The following is a 15,314-nucleotide window of genomic DNA, read 5'->3' on the forward strand; positions in this document are numbered from 1 at the left end:
TATCTTTTAACCAGCCTACAGTATCTCTCATCTGAAAAAAGTTCTATCCCTGTCATTAATGGAGGGGGCTGAATCATTTAGCAGCAGTTTGCTATATTTCCTAAATAAGGGCTCTGGAAAGGACATCATGCAGAAAAATGTGAGCGGGGAGGCTAGAACCCTCATTCCAGAAAATGGAGACAAAGACTGCCTAGTCTAAAAATACATGAGAGATTCTTATACCAAAGCCTTGAATATATTATATATATTTTACAGCTGCTCCTCTGCAAACATTAAGAGCCCGCTGTTTGTATGATAACATTTGGGTAAATCAATTTTGCAAGCCAGTTTTATATGTCCAGTTCTTCAGAATGTCTGGAAATTTTACATCTCTCAAGTAGCAATGCTGTACCCATAGTGGGAAGAATTGACCTGATTTGGTACCCTGTTTTTAGTAGTGAATTTAATCAGCAAGAAAATAGGCTTGCCTTCTAGGTTTTTTGTGTGTATGTGTTTTGTTTTTTTGTAAATGTATGTCATCTATATTCTCTGGCTGAGCTGTGTTTTCATTCAAGTGATAGCAGAATAGATTTCTTTCTTTCTTTTCTTTTCTTTTCTTTTCTTTTCTTTTCTTTTCTTTTCTTTTTTCACCTTTTTTTACAAGTGCCAAAGGTTGCATTCTGAATTCTTCTACATATGAAAGAGAGCATGTCTTCCTTCTAATTGGGTAGATGACTTTCAATAAATGCAAAGGTGTTTTGTTGTTGGTTTTTTGCATTCATTTAATTGGCTACTTCTCTAACATGTTTGCAGCCAGTAATAACGGAGCATTTTGTAAAATATTGATTTAGCTGCTGAACAGTATATTTTTGATGGTTCCATGTTCCCTGTCTCTAAAATATTTCAAAAAGCAAACCTTGCTTTTGCCATTTTATATAAGGGACACAATGGATTCAAACAATAGGAAAAGAGGTCCCACCTAAACATTAGGAATAACATTCTGATGGTAAGAACTGTTCAACAGTGGAATATGCTGCCTTGGAGTGTGGTGGAGTATCCCTCTTTGGATGTTTTTAGAAAGCCATCTGTTGGGATTACTTTGGTGGTGTGTTCCTGCATGGTAGCAGATTGGACTGGATGACCTTTGTGGTCACTTCCAACTCAAAAATTCTATGATTCTATGTCATGACTTGATGACGCCGTGATGTGACTTGCGTATCCACAGATTTTGGTATCCATAGGTGGTCATGGAACCAAGTCCCATGGATTCCAAGATCCCACTGTATTGGGGGAAAGTGAAGTTAAACCCTGGTGGATTCAATAAAAAAATCTGCCTAGTCTAACAGTCCATTCTCACAGTGGCCAAATAGATGCTTGTGAAAAGCTGACATGAGTTTAATAGCACCATCCTATTTTTATGCTCCAGCAGTTGGTCTTCAGAAGCATCCTGCAGTAGATAATAGTGGTAATGTATTGCCATCATGATTAGTAGCCATCGATAGCGTTATCCTCCATGACATATTTACAAACAATTGAGTTGAGGAGGAACAGGTAAGTGGATTGACGCTGATGGCACTAAAGAGGCTTTAATCCAATTTCTTCAGCCTAACTACATTAGAAGTCAGGCTCCTCCTAGGTGTGAAGGGGAAATATAAAGGGTAAATCCAAATTATCCCTGGGCGGGAAAAAGTCCAAATCTAGTGGGTCACATTAATTCATCAATTTTTTTCTTGACATTATTCAACACTGCATGTCTTGAACGCTGGCCATCATCCAACTCAAAAGCTTCATTCTTTCTGCAGCTTTCTCCAGAAGAGGGCTATGTTTCTGCTAAGGAAGATTCCTTTTTCTACACTGCCCAGTCCTTTGAGGAGGGAGGGCTAGCTGATTCAGCCCTCTTCCATGCTGAGCTGGCTCTGGTTAGTGGCCACTTCCTTACCATGATAATACTTGAAAACCCCTTTGATCTGTGCCTTGATACAGAACAGCATTTTGTCTAGGAATAATGCAGGAAGTCTTTGTTGTAATGTAAAGACATATTTAAACAGTTGCTTAATTTAGCTTTCTTTCTACATGGTTAAGATAGTTGCTTGTTTGGATAAGGTGATATCAGAAAATATTCATATAGATCATCAATAGATGATCTAACAGTTTCAGTTTCATTTTATCTGCAGGAAAATGAGACCATACTTTGGATTAGATTTCTAAAATCCAGGTAGTTCTGTTCACATTATCCCATTTTAAAAAATCTTTTTGTCCCTAGAGATATGTTAGACATATTAGGCTGAGTGGGCAAGATACTATCTATGAAGTACTTTTGCCTTGCCCTTGAGAATAATAAGGAAGTACCTATAGTATAATATTAAACAATCTTTTAAAATGGAGATATATGGAGAAATAGTTTCTCCAGAATTCAATGAAGTTTACCAGCAGATCCAGGAGGAAATGATATCTCCTCCCAGAGCCCTTCCTGTCATCCAGAACTCTGCACTGGAGAGTTTTCCAGCTCTCTGGAGCAGATATTATGGGATGAATGGGGAAGAAATCATTTCCTGGATCCAATAACAGAGCTTCTTCCATCAGTAAATGCACCAAATATATATACTTATGCCACCTTTCTCCCAATTTGGATCTTGGGTACGTCTTTCGTTGGAGAAAGACCGATTGACTCTGCATGACATCTGAGAAGGTACATCTAGAATCACAGAGTAAGTCATTTTTAGCACCCAGTGGGGTCCAGAGAGTTGGGGCTAGTCTTCATACTGAGAATAGCCCACCTGAAATCAATAGAACACAAGCTAGTAAAGTCTGATTTAAATCCCATTGATGTTAATACATTTGCTGTAAATATGACTCCATCTGCATCGAAGGCCCAGTACAGACGGGCAAATTGCAGTGATATTAGGGCCTGATAGGGCTGGGTATCCAGACATGCCCAGCCCTAGTGATGTCACAGGTGTGCGTGCCTGTCCGCACAGCTGCACAGCTGTGGCGCTGCATACAGACACCTGTTGGCAGAAGTGGCGTCTTAGGGCTACGTTGCAGCCTTTATGACAGCACATAAAAGGAGCCGAGTGGAGTGGTTCCTTTTTGAGTGCAGCAAAGTGGGGCAGCGTTTCACTAACCCATGTGTACCGGGCCGAACATAAATATTGCAGTCCCAGTGTTGTTGTTTTTTGGAATAAGAGATGACATTTAAAACAATATTTAAGTTTTCATTTTTAAAAAAGTGTACTTCTGGCCATCATAGTTTGCAAAAATACATTTGTAATGGTTAAGAGTGATAAATTCTTTGCTGCTAGTAAATATATAAGGTCCTTGAGCTGGAGTTTCCTGCCACCACTGCCACTTTTGACTAGATGGACGAAGTCTGTATAAGTCAGCTTCATATTATGGCTTAAATAGCTCTGATGATTACTTCCACAGCCATATCACTGTTCCCTGTGCAACATTCTCCTGATTTTGCAGGTTTGAGACACATTAATACCTCATGTGTTGGCTACTGAAAGCTCTGTGCAACAACAGCACATGTATTAAACCTACATACGCATAATGCAAACATACATACACATAAATGACAGTGATCTCTCAGAAATCACTATACTAGCTACTATACATATTTTAAAAGTTTTTCAGTTACTATGATAGGAAAATACAACAAAATCCACAGAAGAGCAATACTTTTGTTGGCCAATCAAAATGGAGAAAATACTTCATGCAAGCTTTGAAGCTTCCGTCTTTGGAGGTTTTTAAACAGAGGCTGGATGGCCATCTGTTGGGGGTGTTTTGATTGCATGGCAGGGGTTGGTCCTTGAAGTCTTTTCCAATTCTGTGATACATGATTCTATCACAGTCAGAAACATACTTTATAAAAAATATGATAAAATAAATAAAAATTGTGATAAATAAATAAAGGCAATAAAGTTATGTGCTGTACAATGAAATTTCATACTTGCGCATCACATAGAATACACCATGTATTCCATTAAACTGCTAACTAGCAGTTTAATTCTCAGAAATGTCGATGAGCACAATTGACTAGGAAGGTATACAAATGAATAGGAGCTGTGCAGAAGTGTTTTGTTGCTCTTGCACAAGTACATTCATCTGATGAAATTTTTACCAGAGAATTTCCTGGTGGATTGTGTTTCATGATTCTGATTCTGATTTTTGTTTGAGGATGTTGCCTATAATTTAAACTGGCAGGATTCTGGGACTGTCTACGTGGAGTGAAATGGAACTTTGCTCTTTATTTCAGTAGGAGCAGAATTGCATTTATGCTATTTACATTATGAGCTATGTTAATTTGGCAGCAGGGAGGGACATATCCCTTAGGTGTTTAATCAGAATCATATGAAATACTGGTAATAAATCTGCAGTATGTATCAGCTAGTTTAAAATGATTACTGGTGATCTTTAAATATTTGAAATAAATATTTTAAGATTTTTTTTTAGAATCTTTGATCAGTAACTTACTTGGAATTAGTATAAACCTTTATTTTTAAATAAATCTAATTTGAGAAACTGAAAGGTTTCACAGCATTATATTCATCAGTGAGCAGCATAGAAGTTTTTTTCAGAAACCAAAAATTACAAGCAATAATATAATTTCCCCTTCCCCAGCATCAAACATTGTCTATGAATTGATATATTTGCAAATTCAGTTCCTAATTATGTTCTCAAAAACCTCTTGTGCCATATTGAATTTGCAGTTACGGACATATAGCTGAAAATGCTTGCCAAATACTTTTCATTAAGGACATTGAAAATAAAAAATATTACAAAGCAAAAAAGCAGGAAGTATTGTGCCGCAGATGCAAATGTTTGAGGCTTAAGTGATACGAAGGCTGCAGATAGTCAGACTGATTAAATTGCCTTTGCTATTAGGTGGATTCAAGTGAGGCAGATCTAGCGGAGGAATCCACCTTTGAATCGCAGTATTCCCCAGACAATGATGGTACATTCCAGTCTTCAGTTTCAGCTCTACATGGCAGCACCTGTGTTGATGATCTGAAGTTTAATTCCTCTTCAACTCCCAAGGTAAAAAGCAAAAATGATCATTTGACTGATGGTGATAAAACAACTTTGAATGTAAAATGTTTGACTGGCTATTATATTGGATGTAGAGTCGCTAATGTTGCCACGGTTGCTTCCATCTGTTCCTATGTTATTAGATTAAAGCGCAATTTCATTTAGGTCGGAGTGTTGATTGAGCACCTTTCAGATGTTCAGAAACAATATGTTCAACAGTCCAGGCAGATTTTGTTTTTTTGAAAAGGCAATATGATTTTGAGGTGCCCAATTGAAAAAGAAGTTGTTCAAATGAATCTGTGTAATTAAGATACATTTGTAAAAAGAATTGTGAAAGACTAGTGAAGTATTGCTCCATGGATAATAGTACTGCCATGAAAACATACTAATTTTCTCAGTTTTTTTAAACTGCAAGCAACTAGCTGTCATATGTTTTATCGACAAATGGCCTCTTCAAATGATGCTAAAATTAAATTGGCACCAAAAGAGCATCAAAATGTTGTAATTTTATTAGATTAATCAACAAAGAACCATATCTTTAAAAAATGTATTGATTTCATACCCATGTACAATTTCCTTAGCTTGATGGTATCTTTTATTTTCTCTCCCATGTTAGTTTTTCTTTTCCATTTCTTGGCAACCTGTTAATCCTTTTTTAAAGGCTTGAATCATTCCATGCACTTTTTAAAATCATTCATAGTGGATCCAGCATCATCAAGTTGATTCATTTTCTTGGGTGGCTTGCACTGTATATTCATGAAAAGAGATGCTTCTCTTCTTTCACACCTGAGATTCACCAGCTGGCTGTATCCCTTCTGGAATGTATTTCAACCCTATTGGCCATGAGGCTGACAGCCGGAGTTTATCTCCTAATAGAATTTCCTAATCCACAACAGAATGTACCTTTGCTGTGCCAATGAGACAGATTGCATTGTTTAACTTAGTAATTGTTACTTAAAGGGATTAGAAAGAGGGCATGCTGGGAAATGTTCATTCTGCAACACATCTGGTCTTATAAAAGATGTCACATTGGTATTCCTGAAGCCTTTCTCTCTTCTTTCTATGTAGGATAATCAGACTAAAATAGTCACATTGTAATTTAGTAGTATTTTATATTTCACTTTATATTTCATTTTGCTGAGATAAAAATACCTGCTCAGTGAGAAAGACTGTACAACAGTGTGGCTATTATCAAGTGACCTCTGTGTGTGCATGGTGCGATTTCCCTGTTATCCTGTAAAAGCTAAAGAATAAGACATATGTTTCTGAGTAGAGAAACTTTCAGTTAGAAGAAGACTCTGGATCTGTTCAGAGTTTTAAAGAAAATCAACTACAACTATGCAATGCTGGTGGCGCGCTACACGGGTATAAATAAACTGGCATAAGCAGCAGGTACAGCAGCCATGAAGGAAGTAAGGCACTGTAGAAGTACCCTGCTTGGAACCAGTAGATTTGTTCTGCCTTCCCCCTTGACCACTGCATGACCCCAGAAAAAGTACAGCTACATGAAAAGGATTCAGGTCATAATCAGCAATCTCTTGTGTAACAAGCCTATTACACTTTTACTGCAGTTATTCACTTTAAATACTTTTTAAAATAAATAAATAAACAAGCCCTGGTTTATCACAGGTTATTTAGATGGACATTTGTTTTGTAATATACTATTACAATACTAATACTTGTAAAATGAACAACAACAACAACAAAACTCAACAGATAGACACACACAAAACCTCATTCAGTTTCCAGTCGTGCTGTTCTGCTAATGGGAGCACATATACTAGTGGAACAAGAAGGAAGAGCAAGAAGACACCTCCTTCCCACCCCCTGCCTGCATGTCTTCAAATCTGATCCAGAGGAATGGAAAATCTCCAGAGCAGATTTTTGGACAGTAGAAAGGGCTATGGGAAGGAGGAGAGCACTGAAAAGTCCAGTGGGTTTAGTGAAAGAATGCCAATGGTAGTGTTGGCTCCTTATTTCAGATGCAGTAGTTTGAGAGATTGATGTGGGGTTATTACAGCCATGATGGGTTAAAAAAACATGTTTAGGATGCAACATCATTATTGTTTATTTGTCTACTGACTTCAGTTGCAACATTAGCTGCTGAAGTATAAATAATCAAGGTCAACATAGTAGATGTTGTTCAGATAAGCTTAAGTTGTCTGTAGTATCTCCTGTTCTTTATGAGATTTCAGTTAATTATATCATCCTGATTAGATGTATTTTGTCTTTGTTCAATTTGTTTGTCAAGCACTAGCTGAAACAGTCATTAAATTGTTTTCATCACTCTTTGGAAACCCTTCTATGATATTTTCCTACTACAGTGCGCCCGCGCCATACGCGGCCTTGAGCATATGTGTTCAAGCCGTGGCGCTCGTGTGGGGCGGAAGGGGCGGCGCGTCCCATTCAATCGATTGGGCGTGCGCGCCTGTTGCGCCCCGCGCGCCGCCACGCACGAGCCCCATTGTTTCCAATGGGGCTCGAGCATAGGCAGAATTCACCTTACGCGGAGGGATCCGGAACGGATCCCCCGCGTAAGGCGAGGACGGACTGTAATACACTTTTTCATTTACTTGGGCTTTATTGCATGAAATGCTTTGTCTTTGTAGAGTCTGTCTGACTTAGTAAAGGCCTAGCCAGTGCATCATTGACATAAAGCTTATTATTTCTTATTCCTAGAGGAGCAGCACAAGGACATATTTCGGGTATTATAATTAGGAGTTTTGCACCATTTTCATTTTCAGAAACAGTACATCTTTCAAATGGTTTGTACAAGGAACAATGTGCTAAATCAGAAACAATTACTTAAGAATACATATATATTATGTGAGGGAAACCCTATTCATTTATTTGAAATTACCTAGGAATATGTTTTGGATTGTCTAAAGTACTGGGTTGATCAAGTGGTATCTTTTGGCTGATGGACCTAAAATTTGCTCCACTGTCTTGTGAAATCCTTTAGAGCAAGTTTTTAAAAATTGATACAAAGGATAAGGGGAGAGTCTTGTTGCACTAGCATGCTTCATTTACTTTAAACCTTTTGCACTATAATGGGACAGTTTTGTTCCCCAGATACACTTGTGTCTTGCAAAATGTACACAGGGGTTATTGTTTGACGTTGGCTGCTGTGTAGTTGTAAATAGTTTCCCTAAATTTCATCTATTTGCCACAGTTACTTCCTTTAAAAAAAAAGGATGGGACAAGTAATGCAGATTTTATTTTGTTTGTTATTCATCTTTCAATTTCTGGTTCTGCCTGTTTTTCACCCAAAAACTAACTTTATATGGGAAATTTTTATATTCAGCGATACTTTGCAGTTCTTGTGGTGAGGAAATACAGCAACTTTGTCTTTATTAGTGCATAGTAGTTTAAAAATATAATTTATTTCAGATTTGTAAGGAACAATTACACTTCAGTGAAATCATTTATAATTTGCAATAATACATGACTTTTTGGAATGATTGTGTGTTCTTCAATTAGAAAGCATTCATGTGTGCAAAGTATAGTAAAAAATAAAAATGAAAAATAAATAATTATGGATTCTATTATTTCCTGTAATATAGTTCTTGGGACTGAAACAATGGTATGGCATACAGTGAAGAAGAGTATGTTACCAGTATCATAATTAATATTTTTGTGAAGGTGTTACAGTGCATCATAATTTTCGTGCCCCTGTTCTGATATTAATATTTCATTTCATTTTAGTTAGTAACCCTGTCATTTAAATAGTAGCCTGAAGGGTTGTGCAGTTCTCTTTATCTTCTTTGGTAGGTGGTGTGCAAAGAAAGTTGCAATGCCCCAGTCAGTTATCATCAATTGTCTGACCAGAACTTGTATACTATGGATCTAATGCGACGAGGAATGGAGAGTAAATCACCTGCAGATGTGTGTGTGGAAGAGCCTGCTGGATCTTGTCTTGCGAACCCAACAACACATTCTTCTGAGAAAGAAGTTGAACATGACAACACAAGTATTTGGAAAGAATCTCTAGTAACACCTGAACCCTTACAGCATGTGAACTTAGCTTCTAGATCATCACCTGATCTTACTGGGAAAGTAAGGATTTCATTGTATATATTTCTGAAGTGAAATTAGTCTGTTCACTATTCACAAAATAAAACTGATAGTCCCTTCGAAATTATTGAAGTTAAAAGATTATCACACCAGCGCTTACCGTCTTTCAATTGGCTCTCAAACGTTGAGGAAATGCGTGTGTGTGAAAGCCTGGTGCGCTTCCTCATCGTCAGAGAATCGTCGGCTTCTTCTAGTGTCACTGAATCGTTCCAGCAGAGGGAATTTCCTCTGAACACAAAGTTTCCGTTCATAGGAAATTCCCTTTCTTGGAACGATTGAGTGATGCTAGAGGGAGGTGACGATTCCCTGATGATGAGGAAGTACACCAGGCTTTCACACATGCACACCCTCAACGTTTGAGAGCTGACTGAGAGATAGTAAGCGCTGGTGTGATAGTCTTTTATGTGAAGTCCCACCATATGCTTGGCAACCTTATTGGTCTGACAGAGCTGAGGAATAATTAACTACCTTTGGCCATGACCATGCTAATTCCCATGTTCTCTACAGATGTCTTCTTATTTAGTGGAAACCAAATGCGACTCAAATGTATAGGAGGCTGTGTACATTGCAAGAGTTATGTGTTGTTCCTAGGCTAATCTTCAACATGGAATAAGTTTGTATGTCTGGGTGGAGAAGCCCATGGGTCTGAACTATGGCAAAAAAAGGCATTCTCTCTCACACTCTCTTTCTCATACATGTACATATATACACATATACATTCACTCTACCATATGACTGCCTCCTCTGTAGGAGATCATTATTGCCTTCCTGCAATGGAAGTTGTATTGTAGAAGTAAACCACCACGCTAAGGTACAAAAACTTTGTAAGCAAATTAGAAATATGTTACGCGTGTGTGTGTGTGTGTATCAGTGTGGAAACCATGTGTAATACTTAAGTTAAAGAAAATCAAAACTCAAATAATGTTTTCCTGATACTTCACTGTGATCTGACACTGTTTTTCTTCTTACCAGGATCAGGTATTCCTAATGGAAAACAACAGCCTAACACATGCTGGGAAATCTTCTGCAACCCTTAATACAAACAGAAACAAGTTTGAGAAGACTATTACTATTGCAAAAGGCAATTCAAGTTTAGGTAGGATATTTTGACTTTACATACCGTGGTTGTTGTTTTCTGTTGTTCTTTTTATTCTTGCCTGGATGCTTCCCAAAGAGAGTTAAGCAATAGCATCCCTTTCTCTGTTTTAATTCAAAAGCACACATTTCACATGAACTTCAGTAGACATAAGCTCTTTGAAAGAGCCTGTCAATGTTCACATATTTTTGCCTGTAATCTTACTAGATCATCGACCTCAGACCTTCCTATTTAGTACTTACAATTAAACATGGTATAGCTTTCAAAATAGTGTGAAGAAGCATTCTTGAAATCTGTTAATGGAATGTGTGCTTTCATCTTTCACTAAATAGTTAAATAAAGTGCCATAGTAATCATCAGAGTAACTTAAGTCATCTAAGACTGTCCAATCTCCCTCATAATGGCACATTAAAGTTGCAATCCTATATCCTTCTCCCTGCCCTAATTAGGCCATTTGGGCTTAAGTGTAAATTTGGATACTATTATGCTAAAAAAAGTAGCTCTTTCTTGAAGTTATGATGCAGTCCCTAACAGCCAAGTTCAAAGAAGTATTTTAATGTATGTTTTGTGTTGGACCACATCCAAAAAGCAGAACAGTCTCTCTCATTGTTCCACTCTGTGCAGATATGTATAAATATCAGTAACCACTCAAACTAAGGGCATAACAATTGGTTTAATCATACAATATTAAATTTAATGTTTGGTAAGGCAGTTTGATTTTTGGACTATAACTGGAGAAAAGGAGTCAGTTCACATCTCGGCCATGAAACCCACTGGGTTCTCTTGGGCAAATCACACTCTCTCAGCCTCAGGGTAAGGCAATGGCATATATCCTCTGAACAAATATTCCCAAGAAAACCCCATGATAGGTTTGCCATATATTGGAAATGACTTGAAGGCACACAACAACAACAAAGGCAGGTTGGTAATTTATGTTCGTAAAATTGTAGCTGACTCTGTAAAGAAAAAAGAAAGTAAAAGACCTAATTTGCCTGTTGTTCAGTGTAAGGTCTTGTAATGCACCAGTGTGTTCCCACATTTCATGTTACGATAGCTACAAACAGATCTCTTATTTTTTTCTTTTAAGGGATGACAGTAAGTTCCAATAAAGATGGCTCAGGAATGATAGTCCGTAGCATCATCCATGGTGGTTCTATAAGTCGTGATGGACGAATTGGTGTAGGAGACTGTATATTGTCCATAAATGAGGAACCTACCACTAATTTAACCAATGCACAGGCACGAGCAATGCTGAGGAGACATTCTCTCATTGGACCAGACATAAAGTATGTAGAGACAAATACATATTATTTTACATTCATAAATAGTGGTGGTTGGGTTGGTGGGTGGTTGTGTCACTGTCATTATCATCATCATCATTGGATATTGTATTCCATGTTAATTTTTAGCTCATTACCTTGTGAAGTTGAATAACACGTGCATAATTTTAAATGAAGAGGTTAAGCTGACATAAAGTCTATGAATCTAGTAAGCAAATAAAAGATTGTGATTCTCACCCAGCTTAAAGAATATAATGAGAATATGCAGTCTGAGACACTAGTCCTATTAGAGTAACTTCTGTCCAGTGATGTATAGAAGCCTCAAGTGCTTCAATACAAACATGGAACTCACCCACCTATTTACATCAGTGAAGGGTGAAGCTTCCTGTGCATCCCTTAAAACAATTGAACACCCATAAATAGGAATTTAAAACTTCAGACTGATTTTTTAAATAAAAAATGCTAACCTTTATGTTAATTCCTTGAATATTTTTGTAGAATGAAAATTTGCAGCTTTTTCTTAAAATGTGAAGCATTGGATTTTGGTGGTTCTTCTTAAAGAGACAACCAGTTGTACCATGGCTACAGCTAAGCCTTTCAGTCTGGCCAATTTGTAAGAGGCAAAAATGGCACTTTAAGCAGCAGCCCCCTATACAGATATAATCATATAGGAAAATGGAAGCCCTGACATATGCCATTCATGTGCTATGAAAGGTGCATGTAGTATTTGGCTCAGTTTAGTGAGTGAAGATTTTATTAATTTGAGTTTGGGGGAAAAACTTGTTCTCTTTTTAATGCTCTTCATTATTTTGTCTTTAATATTTAATCAAGAATATATATTTCTGCAAGGTCTGTTTATCTACTACAGGGAAAGTCCATCACTTATACAGCAGAGAACTTGGAAAGTTACTCTTTTTCTCCTTACACCTCCCAGAACCCCCAGCTAGCATGGCTAATTTCCATACTCTTGTCACAGATTTGAGAGGAAGCAGTAATCAACAAGTTGAAGAAGTGGATGTAGATTTTTTTCTCTCTCTCTCCTCTGTTGCCAGTTAGTGCTAACATCATACAGTGATGGGTGGTTAGGGGAAAACAGTTCTCCTTCATGGTCCATTTTGACTGAGACATGTGAATTGTTCTGTCCCTGCACAGAACTAATTGAGAGCTTTATGTTTTGGACAGCATGGTGCTCATGACAAGTCAAGGCTCCTGCCATTACTCATAAGTTTTTTATGCTGCTCCACCAGATTAAGAATCCCTGAACAGGCCATGGAATGGAATGTGATGGGGATGGGAGGCAGCATAGAACACATCATACCGCACAGCGAGAATGCTTCCGCCGCTGCCGGATGTTCCCATCATGTTCCGGATGTGTTCCTGAAAATCGCCCCCTCTGGGACGCATCTGGAACGTGATGAGAACGTCCGGTAGTGGCGGCGGTGGCGTTTTCCCTGTGTGGTAAGATGCATTCTGTGCCACCTCCTGTCCCCATCACATTCCCTTTTAGAACACAACAGGCCCGTTCCAGGGCCTGTGCGATAAAGTTCCCTGTGTCCACTGAGTGTTCAATTCATCTTTCCCCTTTCTATTATGTTTTGCTAATATTGTTGCTAATCCTCCTCCTCCTCCTTTTCCCTCTTTTCAGTCTTTTCTCACCACCATCATTTGTCACTTAACTACTGCTTGTGATTCTCTGGCCTCCAAGTCCTTCAAGTAGAGCATTCGAAGCAGGAAGAGACCTCTGTTACCAGTGGACATTCTTGCTGCCTTCTTTGTTTGTGCAAGATGCATGTAGTCTGGAAGTATAAGCCCTCCCCCCCAAAAAATTGCAAAGCAGACATTCCATAATCAGGCTAATAGGATTAGAGTTTTTGTCTTGGAGGTAGAAATTGAGTGTGTTCACATTTCCCCTCTTCAGTGACCCTCCTTGTTTGGAGACAGTAGTCCTAACAGACTCAGAAGATCAGCCATCCATCAGTGTCCATTGCAATTCAGCACACTTCAGTAGTCATTTAGATGTCCACTGTCACTGCCCAAAACTCCAGAATCCCTAATACCAAGACTAGAGTCAGCATTACAGTCTTCTCTGATCTCACTCTCACTAACACTAGATCCAGCACAATGGACAGATCTAGCACTTAACTTATTTGCTCCAGTTTTCAATTCCAGTAGGTGCTGTGGCAAGCTGAGCTGGCAGAACATAGCCAGACATGATCTGAGCCTATTTGACACATGGCTGATGGGCTCAGCCTGCCACAACACATTCATCTGAGCTCCTTAACACCCAACCAAACTTTTTATTTGGAAACCTTTAACAGATCCCCTGGTAAGGTGGAGAAAGCTGATAGCAACAGTGAATCTTTCGCTACATCCACTACATCTCAGTTTCAGTGGGCATACTCTAGTTGGGACTAATCAATAGGATTCAGTCTCATGGCTCCAGTTTCCTGACTTGTTTGGCTTCTGTACTGTTGACCCTCATCTGGTACATCAAGAATCTGTCAGTTGTGGGATGTAGATTATGCTTTCCTTTTAAGGACCCCATCCCAAACTGCATTACAGTGGAAACTTCTCAGGATGAGGGGTGCAGGCTGGAACCATGAGTAGAAAAGTATACAGCAGACCTGTCTACCAGATAGATGGCCAAAAACCAGGCCTGCCTTAGGCGGAATATTGACAATTCCTCTGGGCAAGCATAACATCATTAATCAACAAACTCCTTGATGACAGTAGCTGGACAGTATGTCTTTCAGACACAGACTGGCAGGAGAAAAGATAAGCATGGCTCATTAATTGGCAGACTTTGAGTCCAAAGTGACTGTCAGAACAATTTATTGTTAACTGCCCTCGAGTTGACATCAACCCTGCTGCTGAGACACCTCCAAAACATCCTGTCCTGCAGTTCTCTGCCTAGTCAGAGCAATATCCCTTGAGAAACACATATTCTTATATTCCTTGGGTTTAGAAACAAATGCTGCCAACATCATGAACACAATGGAGACTTCCTGTTCGATGAACAGGATTGTTTAAATCTAAGGCAGATGATAAAGATGACTTTAATCAAGGAGAATGGAATCGCACTGTATTCTCATAATACAGCTTGTTTTCAGCAATTATGGTACCATTCCTCATATTTATCCCATGGACAGTCATAACCCTCCACACCATGTGCATCTAGATCAGGGGTATGCAAAAAAAGGGGTGTCTTTTTGCTGCCCTCAACCTTCTACCCATTATTTAACATAAAATGTAATTTTTCAAAACCATAATGGGATGCCCAGCTGCTTTTTTTTCTGAGGGGGGGCATTGAGGCATTTTTGACAGTCTGTATGGACACTGAATTCTCCAAGGGACAGACCCCCCCCCCCCCGGTGCAGGCATACCTTCCTACGTTTTTCTAGATTATCTTGCCAGGTTCATCATTATGCATATGTCTCCAAACAAAACAAGTATGACAGCTCTGGATTAAGCAAGAATTCTGATTTATCTCAAATGTGCCTTTGAACTATACTGGTCCCACAATGGTTGTTGGCAATGCCCTTTTGGTGACAGATTGCCCCAGTTTTACCACTCATCAGTGCACCTACTAGTTTGCTATTCTAACCTCTGGAATGGCTGTGGCCTCAAGGGTGTTCACAGATGCATGGACATCTAAGCTCCCTTGATACTGAGTTCGGCCCTGTATAAACAACTAGTTTCTAGTTTCCTACTCCAGGAGCAGTGTACTTTGCTATCCCTTTAATCATCAATCTCATCTCCTCTCAACTCTCAATTTCATCATCAGGAGATTGCACTTTCAAGCCGCATAGATACTGCTGTTCCTGAGAGTGTCCTGAAATTAGTGAAATGGAGGT

The 15,314-nt window shown here is 38.7% G+C and overlaps 1 protein-coding gene across 15 annotated transcripts in view; it reads left to right on the forward strand.

Moving 5' to 3' along the window:
* The window catches only part of MPDZ (multiple PDZ domain crumbs cell polarity complex component), a 138,811-nt gene that overhangs the window by 70,304 nt on the left and 53,193 nt on the right, over positions 1–15,314 (forward strand). For 14 of the 15 annotated variants that reach the window (XM_089489621.1, XM_089489612.1, XM_089489636.1 and 11 more), the window contains 5 exons: positions 1,782–1,898; positions 4,867–5,019; positions 8,782–9,066; positions 10,057–10,180; positions 11,268–11,466. In XM_089489621.1, the coding sequence (XP_089345747.1) occupies positions 1,782–1,898; positions 4,867–5,019; positions 8,782–9,066; positions 10,057–10,180; positions 11,268–11,466 (878 nt within the window). The remainder of the gene's footprint in view (positions 1–1,781; positions 1,899–4,866; positions 5,020–8,781; positions 9,067–10,056; positions 10,181–11,267; positions 11,467–15,314) is intronic. The other variant, XM_089489679.1, reaches the window with a different exon arrangement.

This window comes from Sceloporus occidentalis, unplaced genomic scaffold (genome assembly GCF_023333645.1).
Source record: "Sceloporus occidentalis isolate IW3139 unplaced genomic scaffold, rSceOcc1.0.p SCAF_1, whole genome shotgun sequence".
Taxonomy (NCBI): Eukaryota; Metazoa; Chordata; class Lepidosauria; order Squamata; family Phrynosomatidae; genus Sceloporus; species Sceloporus occidentalis.